Source organism: Engystomops pustulosus, chromosome 5 (assembly GCF_040894005.1).
Source record: "Engystomops pustulosus chromosome 5, aEngPut4.maternal, whole genome shotgun sequence".
Taxonomy (NCBI): Eukaryota; Metazoa; Chordata; class Amphibia; order Anura; family Leptodactylidae; genus Engystomops; species Engystomops pustulosus.
Genome location: NC_092415.1, coordinates 92,934,554 through 92,955,865, shown reverse-complemented (window position 1 = coordinate 92,955,865; position 21,312 = coordinate 92,934,554). Strand labels below are relative to the sequence as shown.

The 21,312-nt window shown below is 41.2% G+C and overlaps 1 protein-coding gene across 10 annotated transcripts in view; it reads right to left on the bottom strand.

Annotated features, from left to right (window-relative positions):
* The window catches only part of PIGN (phosphatidylinositol glycan anchor biosynthesis class N), a 249,710-nt gene that overhangs the window by 29,371 nt on the left and 199,027 nt on the right, over window positions 1-21,312 (bottom strand). For 8 of the 10 annotated variants that reach the window (XM_072152718.1, XM_072152713.1, XM_072152714.1 and 5 more), the window contains one exon: window positions 11,283-11,552. In XM_072152718.1, coding sequence (XP_072008819.1) covers window positions 11,336-11,552 — 217 coding nt within the window. In that variant the 3' untranslated portion in view covers window positions 11,283-11,335. Of the gene's footprint in view, window positions 1-11,282; window positions 11,553-21,312 lie in introns of those variants that run through there. The other 2 variants (XM_072152720.1, XM_072152711.1) reach the window with 2 other exon arrangements.

Below are 21,312 nucleotides of genomic sequence, written 5' to 3'. Positions count from 1 at the left end.
CATTCTGCAACCAAATCTCTGTTAACTTACATCTTTATGAGGGAGAGAGGAAGGAGGGAGAGCTAGTAGGAGATCTAACAGAGCGGAGAGGCAATGCTGATAACACCAGGGACTACAATGACCCCATGACCCAATGCAGTCTGATGGCAGGGAATTAGGAAAACTTTTATCTACTTTCAAATGTGAGTAGAACCATTAATGTTGTCTATAAAAGCAGAGTATTAGAAAGGCTATGGGAACCAGTCATTAGGTAAAAATGTGTGATCCTGTTGACAGTTTTTTAAGCCCTTATATTATGCATTTACCTGATTGACATGAAAACCGATTTCTAGTAGAATATTAGCTAGATATAGCAACACCATGTCTTTGACAGTTTTTTTCTATGCTGCATCCAAGTGCAACCGGGAAACTTATTTTCCCCATGTAAAAAATGCACTGAGTCTAAAGAGAAAATCATTCAGGCCTTCTTCTTCATTGCACCATGGATCGGTGTTACTGTTCATATCTCACTATGCCTATAGTGCTGTAGGGTCAGCATTAGGAATTTAAAGTGTTAGCCCAGTTTCATAAAATAAATGTTACACAAAAAGTGTAAAAAGTGAAAGGGTCTGAGACTTTCAAATGCATTCTAGTCTATTTTGAGTGCATTTTTATGGAGCAAAATGTACTTTGGGTCACCATTGACTGGTCTACATCAAATATTTGCAAAGTTTACAATTCCCCAGTAATGAAACAAAATATTGTGGCATCAAATGGGAAAGTAAAGCATGTGCTTAAATCTATTTTAGTACTGCTTGAGAATTGCCATATTTATGCAATTATTGTCGATTCTTGAATATCACTATTTACTCTATTTTTGTGGGTGGCAGGGACCACCAACAAGACCAACAGAGATTATGTTAGGTGGAGTAAAAATTAAGTAGAAGCAGTACACTGGGGAAAAAGCTAATACTCCAAAACAAAAAAAGGAGAGAAGGCCACAGCATCCAGTATGACGAAAAAAGGTAAAACCTTTATTCACACAGGCATAGAAAAAAGTGCAACGTTTCGATTCACAATGAATCTTTGTCTTGCTTGATTCATTGTGAATCGAAACGTTGCACTTTTTTCTATGCCTGTGTGAATAAAGGTTTTACCTTTTTTCATCATACTGGATGCTGTGGCCTTCTCTCTTTTTTGTCTTGGACTATGAATCCTGCACACTAGGACCCTGGGCTGCGTGCATCAAACAAACAGCTTTTGGTAAATAGATTGGTTGCTGTCTTTTTTTCTTTTTTTAATACTCCAAAACCTCTTTTTGCAAAGTTTGATACAATAAACGAGCAGGATGGAGGGAGGGATATTCTCTGGAAATTCTCCACCGTACCGGCCCATGGGGACAGGACTTCCTCAGGGATGGGGTACATGCCCTTACTATGCTAATTAAATATCTAATGATCATTTTTCTTTCTATTAGGTCATAATGTTTGTAGCTGAACTCGCAAAAACTGCTCTGCCTGCACCCCTATTTGCTACCACTATGATAACAGCTCACCTATACAGAGAAAGAATATTTTCCCCAAATTACACTATAATTATATAAGTATTCTGGACTAAATAACAATGAACAATGAACATGATGCATTAATGATCATATTTCTTTCCAGCAATGGCTTCTGTGATGATAAAACATTTTGATCTCTGGGCTTTGATTTCACACTGTGCAGCTTACAATTTCAGGGACAAGGCAGTCCCATGTTTTGCCAACTATATGTGCCAACACTCCTACCAGGCGTGTGTTATGTAGCACATGCCAATTAAATGAAGTGACAATAAAAATAATGAACTATTCTTCAAAATACAACAATTTCAATAATTTTTTTTCCCTTCCTGTTGTGTTATGGATAGTTAGCTGGATGCAATGATGCTGCACACATGCAAAGAATTGTTGGACATCATTGTCTGCTTGTACAAATAACTGTCCTGTTAATACTGCAAATCTAAATATTGGCCATAAAAAATGCATCTTTTTCTATTCATGGGGACCACTAGTATGTGAATGTGGTGAGAATAAGAAAAGTAAAACACTTGCCAGAGAACATGAGGTCAGCATGTCTATTCTGGGGAAGCACAATTCTTATTCTAACCAAAAGGAACTTAATGTTCTTCAATTGCTAAATAATGGTTATTGAGTAATCGCAGCGAATTCACATTGCAACAAAAGCTTTTGCAAATTGAAATTAACTGCAATTTATTTGGACATTAATTTTATACTTAGCTTTGTGTAACTATTGTGGATCCTGCAAATTGAAAATTCTTTATTTGATATTAAAATTTAATTTAGAGACTTTAAATGACATTTATTAACTCATTTCTAGAACAGCAAAATATTCAAGCTATTACCTTTATCAATTAAGACAATAATGTACATTCAAAGTAGGGAAGATTTATTAGATCTTTATGTTATATAACCTTTATACCACCCAGCACATTTGGAAGTTGGCAGAGACATCGGCTATTATGATGTTTATTCATTGCCATCTGAATGTAATTTTATGAGAATGACTACCCAGTGCCATTTCTCAATATCTGAATTTAGGTCAGCTACCTGAACCGCGATTATTGTTAAAGGTAAAAGGATTGGATTGCTGGCCACATGGAAAATTAGTAATTTTAGTTTTCAATATATGATTCAATGATCAAAAGCTATACTTAAAATATTCTTACAAAAAGCACAGCAATGTATCATAGCAGTCATTATACCAGAAGCGTGATGTATTTACTGTTCTACAAGAATAATCTAAAAGCATTTCAGTGGAGCCCCTAATTCATAATGGAGTATTTTGAAAATTGATAATATTTAGCAGAAAGTAGATAAGCTTTTATACATATCAACAAAACATGCCACCCCTTTCCCCATGCAAAATCTAATTTCCGGAGCATCTATTCCCTGTCATTATGCCATTTCAAATGATAATTAGCAGCTTGTATTGAGTACATACAGCCATGAGACTTGGTCAGGAGAACCCTACCCAAATTTTAAATGCATCGCTTTTACTTCTGTAGTGCTGCACCATACAAATACGTTCAGTTTAGTACTACATTGCTGCATTCATCTACCCCAGACTTCAGTGTTTTCAGTGGATGCGGTACTATTGTCTAAAGCCATTTTGATAGGTGATACACCTTGCAATCATCAGAAAATCCACACCCTCTCATTAATATATTCTCCCTCACAAGAAAATATACACAATGTGACTACCACCTTCAGCTATATATTCTCATCCACCAGAAAATATACACAATGTGACTACCACCTGCAGCTATATATTCTTCCTCACCAGAAAATATACACAATGTGACTACCACCTACAGCTATATATTCTTCCTCACCAGAAAATATACACAATGTGACTACCACCTGCAGCTATATATTCTTCCTCACCAGAAAATATACACAATATGACCACCACCTACAGCTATATATTCTTCCTCACCAGAAAATATACACAATATGACCACCACCTACAGCTATATATTCTTCTTCACCAGAATATATACACAATGTGACTACCACCAACAGCTATATATTCTTCTTCACCAGAAAATATACACAATGTGGCTACCACCTACAGCTATATATTCTCCCTCACCAGACAATATACACAATGTGACTACCACCTACAGCTAAATATTCTCCGTCACCAGAAAATATACACAATGTGACTACCACCTACAGCTATATATTCTCCTTCACCAGAAAATATACACAATGTGACTACCACCTACAGCTATATATTCTTCCTCACCAGAAAATATACACAATGTGACTACCACCTACAGCTATATATTGTTCCTCACCAGAAAATATACACAATGTGACTACCACCTACAGCTATATATTCTCCTTCACCAGAAAATATACACAATGTGACTACCACATGCAGCTATATATTCTCCTTCACCAGAAAATATACACAATGTGACTACCACCTACAGCTATATATTCTCTTTCACCAGAAAATATACACAATGTGACTACCACCTGCAGCTATATATTCTTCCTCACCAGAAAATGTATATAATGTGACTACCACCTACAGCTATATATTGTTCCTCACCAGAAAATATACACAATGTGACTACCACCTGCAGCTATATATTCTTCCTCACCAGAAAATATACACAATGTGACCACCACCTACAGCTAAATATTCTTCCTCACCAGAAAATATACACAATGTGACTACCACCTACAGCTATATATTCTTCCTCACCAGAAAATATACACAATGTGACTACCACATGCAGCTATATATTCTTCCTCACCAGAAAATATACACAATGTGACCACCACCTACAGCTAAATATTCTTCCTCACCAGAAAATATATATATAATGTGAATACCACCTACAGCTATATATTCTCCCTCACCAGAAAATATACACAATGTGACTACCACCTACAGCTAAATATTCTTCCTCACCAGAAAATATACACAATGTGACTACCACCTACAGCTATATATTCTCCTTCACCAGAAAATATACACAATGTGACTACCACATGCAGCTATATATTCTTCCTCACCAGAAAATATACACAATGTGACCACCACCTACAGCTATATATTCTCCTTCACCAGAAAATATACACAATGTGACTACCACCTGCAGCTAAATATTCTTCCTCACCAGAAAATATACACAATGTGACTACCACCTACAGCTATATATTCTCCTTCACCAGAAAATATATATAATGTGACTACCACCTGCAGCTATATATTCTCCCTCACCAGAAAATATACACAATGTGACTACCACCTACAGCTAAATATTCTTCTTCACCAGAAAATGTATATAATGTGACTACCACCTACAGCTATATATTGTTCCTCACCAGAAAATATACACAATGTGACTACCACCTACAGCTATATATTCTCCTTCACCAGAAAATATATATAATGTGAATACCACCTACGGCTAAATATTCTTCTTCACCAGAAAATATACACAATGTGACTACCACCTGCAGCTATATATTCTTCCTCACCAGAAAATATACACAATGTGACTACCACCTGCAGCTATATATTCTTCCTCACCAGAAAATGTATATAATGTGACTACCACCTACAGCTATATATTGTTCCTCACCAGAAAATATACACAATGTGACTACCACCTGCAGCTAAATATTCTCCTTCACCAGAAAATATACACAATGTGACTACCACCTACAGCTAAATATTCTTCCTCACCAGAAAATATATATATAATGTGAATACCACCTACAGCTATATATTCTCCCTCACCAGAAAATATACACAATGTGACTACCACCTACAGCTAAATATTCTTCCTCACCAGAAAATATACACAATGTGACTACCACCTACAGCTATATATTCTCCTTCACCAGAAAATATACACAATGTGACTACCACATGCAGCTATATATTCTTCCTCACCAGAAAATATACACAATGTGACCACCACCTACAGCTATATATTCTTCCTCACCAGAAAATATACACAATGTGACTACCACCTACAGCTATATATTCTCCTTCACCAGAAAATATATATAATGTGACTACCACCTGCAGCTATATATTCTCCCTCACCAGAAAATATACACAATGTGACTACCACCTACAGCTATATATTCTCCTTCACCAGAAAATATATATAATGTGAATACCACCTACGGCTAAATATTCTCCTTCACCAGAAAATATATATAATGTGACTACCACATGCAGCTATATATTCTTCCTCACCAGAAAATATACACAATGTGACTACCACCTGCAGCTATATATTCTTCCTCACCAGAAAATATACACAATGTGACCACCACCTACAGCTATATATTCTTCCTCACCAGAAAATATACACAATGTGACCACCACCTACAGCTAAATATTCTTCCTCACCAGAAAATATACACAATGTGACTACCACCTGCAGCTATATATTCTTCCTCACCAGAAAATATACACAATGTGAGTATCAATCCTAGGGTGGAAAATAAAGCTGCTACTCTCTAATAAAATGTCCAGTAGTTTCAATAACAATGTCCACAGCAGATAACCCCCCTGTAGTCTAATGTCCACAGCAGAGTTCCCTCCTTAGTCTACTGTCCACAGCATGTGTATTTTTATATTGTATATGTAAACCATGTTTCAACTTCTATATGTACCCCATATCCCATATGTCCCCTCTAATTTATTTAATCATATACAGCCCCCACAAGGTGACTTGGGGCAACAGAGTGCCAAAACTGGAACCTGGCAGTCAAAAGCACCAGTTATTGCATCACCGAGGTTGCTGAAAACTGAGGGTGCTTACGTACAAGACCCCTCCCCACCTAAATCCTAAAGCCTATACTATTAATATGAACTATACCCTGTGCTGTCCTCCCAACTGACTGTTAAGGCAATTTATCAGACTTATCCTTATCACTACTGATGAACACTCTGCTCTATTGGATGCCCCTACTACTTTAGAAGAATAAGAACTAGCAGAGCAACAAATAGCTGACAAAGCCCCATGCCTTGACTGCTTCCAATTGCGCTTTTTATGCTGCATGGTACATCTTTAATGCCACATTTGTTTTGAGCTGCAGAGGAATCCCAGTGGTTGTCTCCATCCATGCTTTGATAGAATTCCTCCGAAACACGACAAGGACCCTTTGAAAACAGACTCTTAACTCATCTCCCTACTTTCCTACTCCCAAAAGTATTGACAATTCAGTGGTGTGATCTCCACTCTGGTGTACCCAGACCAGCTTGGCTTTATGTCATCCATATTTGGTGCCCTAAATATTAGAATGCTACTCCTGAATCTCCAACCACTTTTGGATAACATGGGTAATACTCAATAGACACTGCTAAGACTTTCAGTAGTGTGGAATGGAAGGACTGATTGGTATCTGGTTTAACCAGACCGTTGAACTCCACCTGTGCACTAGAGATTGATAAAATAACTGAACCCTACTATTAAAATGGAGACCAAACCCCAGCTGATCCCAGACTGATCACAGAACAGTACAAGTCCTCCTATCTGCGCAGAGCACTGTACACCTATCTCTATCCTACATATCTGGGCATAGTACAGTATTACTACTCCTATCCTACATAAGTGGGTACAGCATAGTTCTACTACTCCTTTTCTACATATCTGGTCACTACTACCAGTACTATCAAACACACATACAGGCACCGCACAGTACAACTACTTCTTTCCTACATATATGGATGAAGCATTGAACAACTACGCGCACAGCACATTACGACTACTCTTATACTGCATATATGGGTTCATCACATACTCCTCCTCCTATGCTGTATATATATATATGGGCATCGCACAGTACTACTCTTATCCTGTGCATAAGGGCACAGCATAGGGAAATAACTCAATATATCAGTTACATAGATATAAATGGAAGACTTTTCTTTCATTCAGCAATTTTAAGATGAAAGTTTATAGATCCAGACAGATTTGTGGATTTTTGTTTGGAATGGATCCAAATATGTCACCAAAAATCTGTTGTTGTAAAAGTTACAACAGGAATTGTGGAGTTTTATAAACTGTGATTATTTATAAGATGTGCCACTTTATTGTTACTGTGTGGTTGTAATACATGGGTTTTGGGTTTTCGGATTTACCCCCATACTGAACCCTTAGTTACACTTTAACAGGAAACTAAATTTCACATTTAATTCTTAAGGGTTAATGACAGCAATACTGCTTTATGGGTAGCGTTCCATTGCACAGGTTTTAGTTATGTTTTAGTGTATGCCAAAGACACAGGTTCTGAACAGTGAACCTTTTAACTCAACAGAAAGAAACCCAGGCAGTAAAAAAAAGAAGAAAAATTGCCAACCTAGCAAAAGCAGCTCTCATCAAACAAACTCTAGTTTCAGAATACCAGCTATTGCCATACTTGGGAATATATTTGGAGCTTTGCAGGAATGTAAATGATCTGTCAGTTGTAGTAGATAAAACAAAGCCTGTGCAAATAACACTAGCACAGGGCTTTTCTATTTGAGACACATAAATCATTCCTGTTATACATACAGTAAACTACATGGAGAATGAATTGTAACTTCTGAATATAAGATTTGTCTGTGAACTCACAATTTTGAACTTTATACAAAAAATTAAGATGAAATTTATTTAAATAGGAATCATTGCTAGAAGTATTCCTATTGTTGCTTGCCTGGGTTTTCCCATTAAATAAAGTTCTCAAGTTTTAATCTCCTAGGGATGTTTACACAATAAAGATACTTTTAACCCTTACTTTGCAATTTTAGTCAGTTTTATTGCTTTGAACGGGGATTCTCTATTCAGACACATGATGACACATGATGATCCCTCTATGCTATGAGATGCTGTGTGCTTACAATGCACTTACATTGTCACAGTACAGGGTTTATCTTTTATTTAGCTTCTGAACACTCTACTAGCACCTGACTCTCAAACTGAAAGAGGTGAGACAGATCAGAGATGAGAGATGATGAGATCCATAAGATGCATATAACACACAATGACACTCTCAGCTCTGTTGAGTCAACTAATCAATAAAACACACAGTCAGTTCTGCTATACAGAACTTATCTGTCTGTAGCTTGTAGAGTAAGTCTCTGCACACTGATACTTGCTGGCAGAAAGTGTCTGTGTCTTAGCTGTTCTTGTAATGCAGGGGAAGGGGCGGGAGGCAGAGAGCACTGCAGTGTGCAGATGATGTGCAGAAGAGAATCTATTCATGATAAGAATCCAACCATAGTCAGAAGATGTATGGTCATATCCAGGGACAACCAAAATTGTAAACACCAGGACTAATAGAGACAGGTTGGAATTATAGCTGTGAAATGCTGTATTTTTGTTAATAACAGTGAATAAGAGAATGTGTAATTTTGTTATCCAGAGTATATTTAAGAATATTGTCTTTGTAGGAATACCTTTTTACAGTTTAATTTTTATCCTACATTAAAAATTATTAAAATACCACAAATCTCGCTGATTTTGTTGCTGATGAACTTCCTTTGTGCACTGTTGTATTCTTGAAAAATAAAATCTTTAAATCATTATGGGGCAATAGAAAGTGGAAGGTCCCCAATACAAATGGGAAACCTTGGCTGGAATGTAATTTAAAATATATCACACAATTTTTAGACAATGGGGCTCTCAAATCCTTACAGCAACTACAACAGGAATATGGGATTGACTCCGCTGGGTACTATACTTACTTGCAGATCAAGCATTGGTGGAGAGCAGTGGATAGATCAGTGGGGATTTCGGAGGAGCTAAACCCACTCCTAGAAGGTGTATGGGGTCTGTTGGGCACTAAATTTAAAAGTAAGAAGTTACTAAGATTTTGGCCGATGAATGAGAAAACTAACAACTTAAAAAGAATAATAAACAAATGGGCAGGAGATGTGGGGATATTGGAGGAAAGAGTCTGGGAAAAGGTGCTCCTGGATGTGAGGAGGGTCTTCACTATCCCTGCCCACCGCCTTGCACAACTGTTTATCCTGAACCGTATATATTATACACAGAAAATACTATCAAGATTCGGGCCCAGGATCTACGGCTGCAAAAGATGCGGTTTTGAGAAGGCAGATGATATTCACCTGTTGTGGTTCTGCCCCAGGATCAGGAGATTCTGGGGGGGGGGGGGGTATTAGCGGAGATAGGGAAGATCTTCAACGTCACTATCCAGGACACACTATAGGTCTGTGTATTGGGTAGTGTGGATGAGGGATGCTGCAAAACTGTTAAACTATATGTAGTGAAAAAATTGTTATTTGCAGAAAGATTCTGTCTTGTTAGAAAATAGATAGCTAAAGACACTCCGACAATCAGAATGTGGCAGAGAGTTGTGAATAACATCATCTTAGCCGATGGCTTTGCTAAAGCTTTGGGGGGGGGACCCCGGTATAGAAAAACATGTGTTGACAGGCGCCCTTGGATAAATGATAAGTTCTGTAGAGAGGAGATCTGGATGCTGGGATCACATGAGGGCGGCTGTTAGGATCGGGGGTTTGGGGGAGAGAGAATTCCTTTTCACTTTTTTTTTTCTCTGGGTTGGGGGGAGACGAGGGGAAGGGTGGGAGATTGTACTCTGGGGATAAAAGTTATGACTCAAGGGAACAAGAGGTAGTTTATAATTAAAGATGAAAATTGTATGTACTGTATTTATATAAATGCCATAGAATTGTATTTGCATTGCTAAGATATGACAAATATTGTATGTTCTGGTAGACTATCTGACAATCAAAGTTGATAAGTGTTATTGTATTAATTGGAAGATGGAAATTTTTTGTATGGATACAATTGAGAGACAAACTCTTGTCTTTGTAGGAATACGTTTTTACAGTTGAATTTTTATACTACATTAAAAATGATTAAAAATACCACAAATCTCGCTGATTAATGTGGAACTTCCTTTGTGCACTGTTGTATTTTTGAAAAATAAAATCTTTAAAAAAAAAATCAAAACAGCACATGAACACTCCAAGGAACACATAGCAATGAACTAAAATGAAGCAGAGAAGAGAGTGAATTCACATGCAGAATTCATAGTATCATATTAAAAAAGTTAGAAAAAGACATTAGTCCATCAAGTACAACCTATACATTATATTGCGTTGATCCAGAAGAAGGCAACAACCCTGCAAGGCTGATGCCAATTGGCCCAAAACAGGGAAAAGTTCCTACCCGACCCCTAATATGGCAATCAGAATAACTACTTGGATCAGCAGAAACTACTTACAAAGAGTTTGATACCCATACAATGTGATATTATTGATCTCCAGGAAGTCATCCAGGCCTCTCTTGAACATGTTTAAATTATCAGCCATTACAACATTTTCTGTTTGCGTGGGTTTCCTCCGGTTTCCTCCCACACTCATAAAGCATTTCATAGATGAATGAATGTTCAGCCTATTATAAGAGGCATTAGTCTCTGTTACACTCATATCCCGCTGGTAATCTCCTGTGTAAAAGCCACAACTATTCATCTCTGTATACATGATATTCTATAATTTATTCAATATACACATGTTTTGTAGTCTGCCGTCATGGAAAATCCAAGCAGGATAGAAGGAAAAAGCACAACAGAGGGAATAAAGGACTGAACATGTGTTAATAAGGATGGGCTTTCAGAATCCGTTTCTCTGCAGGGCCCTCTGCAGTGTAGTCAGACAAGCCTATTCTCATGTCTCACAACTTTTATGGAGAAAAAAAGCTGACATTTTTTTGCTCTGACCCCCCACAGTATAATTCCCTGCCACATTGTGGCCCCCTCTTATTGTGCCCAACTCCCCCATGTTACTGATTAGTAAAAAAATAGACACCAGATACTGACCTCTCCCTGTTCCCTTGCAGCAGCTCTTTTCATTCCTCTCTCTCGTTGTTTGTAGCACTGCAGCCGGCAGAAAGCAATGACATCATCGTCGTGTGGCTGCAATCCTCTGCTACACACAGGAGCACTGTCTCTGCGTACACTTACAGAGAGGAGTGAAATGTCTGTTCGCAGCAAATTATCTGCCACACTGTATAGGATTACAAGTACAAGGAGACCACATTAAAGATCTCAGTTTTATTAATGTCATCATTCATTCATCATTCATGATAATAGTGTTCAATCCTGAGTTCAAAGGGTAGTTCAGGCATGAAAGACATACATTATTTACCACTATTTGTCTGTGTTAAGTCTCATATTATAATTATGGCTTGGGATAAGATTTGCTGTGATGCTATTAATTCTTCATTATAAGGCAGACAAGCAGAATTATGCTTATACACTTGCTTTACCCAATACTTGTGGTCTCTTGAACCCACAACATACGAGTTTGGGGAATTTAGGGATGAAATATGTCAGATTTACTTTTTTCTACTTATCCATGAGCATATTATTATTAATAATATTATTATTATATTATTAATAAGTGTACACCACAAATACTGCTCAGTTGGTCTATTCTTTTATACACTAGAACAGTGGTGGCGAACCTATGGCACGGGTGGGCACTCAGACCATCACCTCAGGACGGAGTTCACCAAATATGAGCCAGGCAACTTAAGGGATGCTGCTCTCAGCGCTATTTTAAAGCAACACTTCATTGGCTGTTAGGAACTGCGGGAAAAGTGAGAAGGTGTGGACAGAACTGCAATATCTTTGGAGGTCCCCCTGCTGGACCAACCACTTTTCCTCTACAGAGAGACCCTGGAGAGAAGCTACAACGAGGTATGAATGTGCCCTCCTTCTTTCAACTGTATTGGTGGCCTCAGGGGGCCGATACAATTGAATATTGTGGAAGAACAGGTAGCAATAAGTTACTGCTTAAAATGCCATGTTGGCACTTCACGGGAAAATAAGTGGATTTGGGTTGTAGTTTGGGCACTCTGTCTCCAAAAGGTTCGCCATCACTGCACTAGAACAACGGAACCTCCATGCACCCTCCGCTCCTATGTTATAACAGCAAAAATATCCCTGAACAATGGTGTGAACTGGGCCTCAGTGATAACACTGAACCACAAAACACTTCTCATCTCTCCTGAACCATTGCCATTTACAATACATATAAGTATTCAACTCTGGAATAAATAACAAATGCTACTTTATCTGCGAAAAGCAGAATTTCCAGGATTTCGCGGTACACTTATAAGACTAAAAGATGTATTTATATAGTCATATTAACACAAACTTATATGCAAACATCATAATCCTTTATTTAACAGTTTGCGAATGATACAGTGGTACAAAAGGAAAGTAGGTGGACAAGAAGCATGTCCCGTAAAGCATCTTCCAAACCAATAGAGCATACGATAGCGACAAGCCTATTCATCAGGCGTAATAGCTTTTGCTGATGGTTAACTGCTTTTGGATTTCTTCAATAAATGAATACTATATAAATGTTATATGAAGGTGAATTAAGGGTTAGCTTCCTTATTTGTGAATATATGTATCAGAATGTATTTAAATCTATATATTCATGGTAAAGTGCTTCGATATAAACGGGTTGTCTAAGACACAGAAAAACAGATATGTGTCTAGGGAGCAGCTGCCTAAAAAAATAAACTAATACTTACCTCCTCAGTCCCTCCCTGTGTCCCACACCGTGTTCTCTCCGGACCGCGCTGCTGTTCGTTTACAGGGGCATGGAAGCTGCGCTCAGAAAAAAAATATTAATTTCCTGGACCGTTATATAAGCTCTTATACCTCTTTTGTCACCCTCCCTTCTTCCTCATGGAGTGTAAGCTGTTGCGAGCAGGGCCGTCAATCCTATTGACTCATATGACTGTTGTTACTCTGTAATGTCTTATTTTATTTGTATATGTGCCCCGCAATCTGCAAAGTGCTACAGAACCTGATGGCGCTATATTAATAAAGATTATTATTAGAATCTGGCCAGAAGCTGGTATGATCGCAGCTTCTGTGCCCCTTTAAACAAACTGGGGCACGGCCCAGAGAGAAGATGGCGCGGGACACCAGGATGGCCTGCGGAGGTAAGCACAGTGGCTGAGTGAGAAGCGCTTCTGCCTTGCAGTGCTGGGGTTCTGGGTTTGATTCCCACCCAGGTCAACATCTGCAAAGAGTTTGTATGTTCTCTCAGTGTTTGCGTGGGTTTTCTCCAGGTACTCCAGTTTCCTCCCACACTCCAAAACATACTGGTAGGTTGTTTAGATTGTGAGCCCCAAGGGGACAGGGACCAATTCGACATGCTTTGTGTGCGGTTTATATCATTTCATTTTTATTTCAATTGAATGCATTAATGCACTAGTTTAAAACCTTATAACTAGGCATATAACTGCTTACCATGAGATCTTGGATGACATGACTAATAAAGTTATTTATTGGATCTCTTTGATGTGGTTCTAAATTCTAACTAATGTATAAACTCAAGTATAGGCCAAATTTTTTACCACAAAAAATGTGCTGAAAAAAACCTAACTAGGCTTATACTAGAGTCTATTTAAAAAATTAACTCTGTACTCACCTTTACGATCCCTGCCTGCAAGTCCTCTTCTTGCTTCAGGTCCTGTGGCTCAGTCTTCAGGCCCCTGCACGCTGCTGGCACCAACATTTTCAAGTCAGCCGTTTGCTGACACAAGCGGCAGCGCCGGTGGCGCATGCAGAATGACGTCAGCAAGCAGATGACATCAGAGTTTGTGTGCCGGCAGAGCGTGGGAACCTGAAGACAGAGGACTGGAAGAAAGAAGAGGACCTGCAGGGAAGCGTTGGAAAGGTGAGTACAGAGGCTGTGACCAATGTATTTCCCATCCTAGGCTTATACTTGAGTCAATAGGTTTTCCCAGTTTTTTGTGGTAAAATTAGGGGCCTCGGTTTATACTCGGGTTAACTTAAATTTGAGTATATATGGTATTCCCAATATAGATGTAGGTATTTATAGGGGACATTATCTTTATTTTTGCCATTTGTTTCTTTTTACCCCTTGTCTGCACTTATGTATCTTTATTTTTGTGGGATATTGCACAGATGTGGGATATTTGCACAAATCTGCATCTGATCCATGGCAGGTACAGAGGAAGGATTATGTGTGCTATTGAAGTACAGCTGAATAGCTACTTTCCATGCAAGAGCGTTATACTGTGTAAGGCTACATTCAGACACCTGTTGCCCGCCGTACCGTAGCATGGCGGGCACACGGCGGTGCGCAGGGAGAGGAGTTGAGCCCCCCTATGCAGAAACATTAAAGGATTGATCAATGAGATGGCATGTCTAGTTGGTCCCTGCATACCTTCTCAATGGGAACCAGAGCATCCAGGAACTGGCTTATTCACTTGAGGCACAGGTATTTTTTTTTTTTTTCTTGACACTTGTGGTATTACCTGGATATTACCAAAAGTGTCCTTTCCCCCATAAGTAATTTTATATTGGGTAAAAAAAACTTAACAAAAACTTAAAAAAATATTGCTTCCTTAACTATCTTGAGATATTATTTTATTACAGTGCTGCTATGAAGGGCAAAACAAATAAAAATGAAAAAAAAAAAGCTAAAATTGCAATTTTAGGGCCTGCTGCTTCCATAAAAATGGGATTAAATGTGATCAAAAAGCCAGATATGCCCCAAAAATTAACCAATTGAAACATCGTTATTCCACAAAAAATACCCTAATACAGGCGGTCCCCTACTTAAGGACACCCGACTTACAGACAACCCATAGTTACAGACAGACCCCTCTGCCCACTGTGACCTCTGGTGAAGCTCTCTGGATGCTTTAAAATAGTCCCAGACTGCAATAATCAGCTTAAAATTGTCTGCAATGAAGCTTTATTGATAATTCTTGGTCCTATTACAGCAAAAAAATTTGAAACTCCAATTGTCACTGGGGCAAAAAAAAAAATTGTCGGGAACTACAATGATAAAATATACAGTTTTGACTTACATACAAATTCAACTTAAGAACAAACCTACAGTCCCTATCTTGTATGTAACCCGGGGACTGCCTGTACTCTTTTGATTGCAGAATAAAAAAGTTATAGCTTTCAGAGTATGAGGACAAGTTATATCTTGTTGAAGTTGGGCAATGAAAAATGAAAAAAAATTGCCCAGTACTTAAAGGCCTTGTATTTAAGGTGTTAAAAAGATAAATCATTGAAATAATAACTTACTAAACTTGTAATAAGTTAACTATATTTATAACGGTGGCATGTTGTTTAGTCTTTATTAGAGATGAGCGAGCACTAAAATGCTCGGGTGCTCGTTATTCGAGACGAACTTTTCCCGATGCTCGAGTGCTCGTCTCGAATAACGAACCCCATTTAAGTCAATGGGAGACTCGAGCATTTTTCAATGGGACCAAGGGTCTGCACAGGGAAGCTTGGCCAAACACCTGGAAACCTCAGAAAATGATGGAAACACCACAGAAATGGACAGGAAACAGGAGGGGAAGCATGCATGGATGCCTCTGAGGCTGCTTAATCGCACCATTATGCCAAAATTATGGGCAACAGCATGACAGAGTGACCGAATGAGGCTAGATAGCATCTAAAACATCCAATAATTGACCCTGACACTATAGAAGACGGCATGCAGAGGCAGCGGCAGCAGCGGCAGGCTAGAGAGTGTTATGGCGACATACCCTAAATGGACTCAGGCTTTAAACCAATGGGTGGCAGAGAGGAACCAAAGGAGGTGAGCAAGAAGCGCTGAAATGATTTCCTATGTCAACAAAAGGTTGACGGTATATTTAGTCGATAACACAGCATGATGGCGACATAGTGACCAAGTTCCATAACGTATCTGGTGAAACACCCGAAAAATGAGCCTCACACAGCTCGTTTGATAAGGGGACGACATGTGAGGCAGCCATGGAGACGACTTCCATTAATTAGGAGTGACAGTATGGGGCATCCATATTGCTTCTATGATTGAAATTTCAGGTCTCCAGCATGGCGGCGACAGATGCGAAAATTCTGCCTGACACAGCTCGTTTGATAAGGGGACGATGTATGGAGGCAGTAAAGTAGTAGTATATTAAAGGTGCTGCAGTTAAAACTAGGCTGCTACTGAGACAATTAAATTTGGATAGTGCCTGTATGTGGCAGTCCAAAAAAGTTTCCAAACCAAAGGAGCTGTTAGTTGGATCTTGAGATGGAGCTGGTGGTCCACTGCCAGACGAGCTTTCGCCTGTCCAAGCCCCTGTCTCTCGGCTTCTCCCCAAACAGCACTTCTAAGAACCATTTGTATAAGATCAAGTGTACTAGTGTTCTTATAAGTTTGGGTTATGGCGGGTGAGGGGATTATAAACAGTTGCACAAGAAGTTCTGAAATAATATCGGTAAATTATAAAAGTTTGCCAGTATATTTTGTGGATAACACAGCAGGGTGGCGACAAAGTTAACAAGTTTGATGTGGAAGCCATGAAAACAACCCAAAATTCTGCCTGACACAGCTCGTTTGCTAAGGGGATGATGTATGGAGGCAGCTATATGGACGACTTTGGGAGGCAGCTTTGGAGATTATAGCTGCCTCCACACATTGTCTCCATTGCTACCTCCACACATAAAGACGACGTGTGGAGGCTGCTATGGAGACAATTAAATTTGGATAGTGCCTGTATGTGGCAGTCCAAAAAAGTTTCCAAACCAAAGGAGCAGGTAGGTGGTCCTCCAGAAAAATTAAATAGATTGAGTGCCTGTATGTGGCACTCCCAAAAATTGTTTAAAACAGAGGACCGGGTAGGTGGCCCTCCAGAAAAATTAAATACATAGAGTACTATTGCGAGAGCCAGTTGGCCCTGGCAAAAAATAGCCAGTTTCCTCTGCTTTAGTGTACAAAGAGGAGGGGAAGGAGGAAAATGAAGAGGAGGAGTGCATACATTATTCAGGTTGAGCTTCTTTCACCTGGTGGAGAATGGAAATCCTGAGAAATCCAGGCTTTATTCATCTTGATAAGCGTCAGCCTGTCAGTCGACAGGCGTGTATGCTCATCGGTGATGATGCCCCCAGCTGCACTGAAAACTCGCTCAGACAACACGCTAGCGGCAGGGCAGGCAAGAACCTCCAAGGCGTACAGCGCCAGTTCGTGCCACATGTCCAGCTTTGAAACCCAGTAGTTGTAGGGAGCTGTGTGATCATTTAGGACGATATGGATTGGTCATGGTCAGCTACGTACTCCCTCACCATCTTTCTGTAAAGATCAGCCCTACTCTGCCGAGACTGGGGACAGGTGACAGTGTCTTGCTGGGGTGACATAAAACTGGCAAAGGCCTTGTAAAGCGTACCCCTGCCAGTGTTGGACAAACTGCCTGCTTGCCTACTCTCCCTCGCTACTTGTCCCGCAGAAGTACGCCCTCTGCCGCTAGTGCTGTCAGAAGGGAAATACTGTTTCAGCTTGTGCACCAGGGCCTGCTGGTATTCATGCATTCTCACACTCCTTTCCTCTCCAGGGATGAGAGTGGAAAGATTTTGCTTGTACCGTGGGTCCAGGAGAGTGAATGCCCAGTAATCGGTGCTGGAATAAATTCTTTGAATGCGAGGGTCACGGGATAGGCAGCCTAGCATGAAATCTGCCATATGCGCCAGAGTCCCAACGCGCCAGAATTCACTCCCCTCACTGGCCTGACTGTTCATTTCCTCCTCCTCCAACTCCTCTTCTTCTGCCCATACATGCTGAACAGTGAAGAACTGAGCAATGCTCTCCTCTTCTGTCTCGCCAACATTCTCCTCCTCTTCCTCTTCCTCCTCATCCTCCTCCACCTCCTCCAATATGCGCTGAGAAACAGACCTGGGGTGTTTTGGCTATCAACAAGGAAATCTTCTTCCCCCATCTCTTGTGACGAGCGCAAAGCTTCTGACTTCATGCTGACCGGACAGTTTTTCAACAGGCCAAGCAGTGGGATGGTGGGGCTGATGATGGCGGTATCGCCTCTGGTATCTGTGTTGACTCCTCAAAGTTACTCAGCACCTGACAGATATCAGACATCCACGTCCACTCCTCATTGTAGACTTGAGGAAGCTGACTGACCTGACTACCAGTTCTGGTGGAAGTTGACATCTGGCAGTCTACAATCGCTCTGCGCTGCTGGTAAACTCTGGATAACATGGTTAATGTTGAATTCCACCTCGTGGGCACGTTGCACAACAGTCCTGAGAGTGGCAGCATCTGTGCCGGACTTCCTGAAATGTGCACAGATGCAGCGCACCTTCGTGAGAAAATCAGACAGATTGGGGTATGTCTTGAGGAACCGCTGAACTATGAGATTTAACACATGGGCCAGGCATGGCACATGTGTCAGTCTGCCGAGTTGCAGAGCCGCCACCAGGTTACGGCCGTTGTCACACACAACCATGCCTGGCTTCAGGTTCAGCGGTGCCAGCCACAGATCAGTCTGCGCCGTGATGCCCTGTAATAGGTCTTGGACGGTGTGCCTTTTATCGCCTAGGCTCAGCAGTTTAAGCACCGCCTGCTGTCGCTTAGCGACGGCACTGCTGCCTTGCCTAGAGCTACCGACTGATGGCGCCATGCCCACGGATGGTAATCCGGAGGAGGAGGTGAAGGAGGTGTGGGAGGAGGAGGAGGCATAGTAGGCCTGAGAGACCTGGACCGAGGTAGGCCCCGCAATCCTCGGCGTCGGCAGTATATGACCAGCCCCAGGGTCAGACTCGGTCCCAGCCTCCACCAAGTTAACCCAATGTGCCGTTCAGCAATATATAGTGGCCCTTCCCGGCAGCACGTGCCCACGTGTCCGTGGTCAGGTGGACCTTGGCAGAAACGACGTTGGTCAGGGCACGGATGATGTTGTCTGACACGTGCTGGTGCAGGGCTGGGACGGCACATCGGGAAAAGTAGTGGCGGCTGGGGAACGAATACCGAGGGGCGGCCGCCGCCACAAGGTTGCGAAAGGCCTCGGTCTCTACCAGCCTATAGAGCAGCATCTCCAGGCTAAGCAGTTTGGAGATGTGGATGTTGAGGGCTTGATCGTGTGGGTGGGTTGCACTGTACTTCCTCTTACGCTCCAGCATCTGGGGTATGGAGAGCTGAACGCTGCGCATGGAGACTTTGGTGGATGCTGTGAAGGATCGTGGAGGCGAAGTTGTGGTTTTCGCACGGGAGGTGTTTGGGCCGGGGTCCTGGGCAGGGGGCTGACTAGCAGAAGCAGCAGGTGACACAGGGGAAGGAGCAGTGGTGTGCCCGGCTGGAGGTGAACGGCCTTGGTTCCATTGAACCAAGTGTTTAGCATTTATATGCCTCCGCATACTGGTGGTGGTTAAGCTGGTAGTGGTGGAACCCCTGCTGATCCTGGTGTGGCACAGGTTGCACACCACAGTCCGTCGGTCATCCGGTGTTTCTTTAAAGAACCTCCAGACTTCCGAAAATCTAGCCCTCGCCACGGGAGCTTCACTACATGAAACATTTGGTGCTGATGCACCAGCTCTGGCCCTGCCTCTCTGTCTGGCTCCACCACTGCCTCTTCCAACCTGTTCTCGTCGAGGACTCGCCTCCGTCTCTGAAGCAATGTGTTCACCCGGCCTATCAACCCAGCTTGGGTCTGTCACCTCATCATCCTCCGATCCCTCAGTCTGCTCCCCCCTCGGACTTCCTGCCCTGACAACAACTTCACCTCTGTCTGACAACCGTGTCTCCTCATCGTCCGACACCTCTTTACACACTTCTTCCACTAAGTCAACAATGTCATCATCACCCACAAACTGCGACCGGTGGAAAACCTGGGCATCGGAAAAGAGCTCAGCAGAAACCGGACAAGTGGTTTGTGACTCTGGGAAGGGTCCAGAAAACAGTTCCTCAGAGTATGCCGGTTCAAAGCCAAATTTTCCTGGGAGGGGGCAGACAGGGGGGAAGGAGGCTGAGGTGGAGGACTGCTGATTTCGGTGACATGGGTGGACTGCGTGGAAGACTGACTGGTGGACAAATGGCTAGAAGCATTCTCCGCAATCCACGACATCGCTTGTTTGCACTGTTCTGGCCTCAACAGTGCTCTACCATGGGTCCCAGTAACTTGAGACATGAACCTAGCGAGTGTAGCTCTGCGGCGTTCCACTGCTCCCTCATCAGCAGGTGGTGTCTCACCCTGCCTAGGACTACGGCTTCGTCCTCTACCCCTAGCCCTCGGGTTCAACATTTTCAAAATTAAAGTGTAAACTGTAAATTTTTTTTGTTTTTTTTGTGTTTTTGTTTTTTTAAGAAAACAATGCTATCCTATTGCTATGGCTAGTTTCTAACCTACACTGACAGCACACAACAGGATTTTGTGCTGTGCCTGATGACTTTTAGTTTTGAAAAAAAAAAAAAAAAAGAAAAGAAAAAGCAGACTGTGCCTAATTCAATCAAACCCCTAATAAATTGTCCCACTCAGATGTTTGAGATGGATATGTGTGTCACTAAGAGCTAAATATAACGTTCACAAGTCTCCCTGCAAATTCCTCACAATATGGTACTAGCTGCACTACTAGTGCCAGCAAGGCCAGCCACAAGCAAATCAACAAAATATATATATATAACGCTATTGTAGGCCTAAGAAAGCCGGTTGGGTTCTTGTATGACTAGTTTCTAACCTACACTGACAGCACACAACAACTGGATTTTAAGTCACTTTAAGTTTAAAAAAAAAAAAAAAAAATCGTCAGACTGTGCCCAATTCAATTAAACCCCTAATAAATTGTCCCACTTAGGTGTTTGTGATGGATATGTGTGTCACTAAGAGTTAAATAGAACGTTTGCAAGTCTCCCTGCAAATTCGTCACAATATGGTAATAGCTGCACTACTAGTGCCAGCAAGCCCAGCCACAAGCAAAAAATAAATAAATAAATAAAATATAACGCT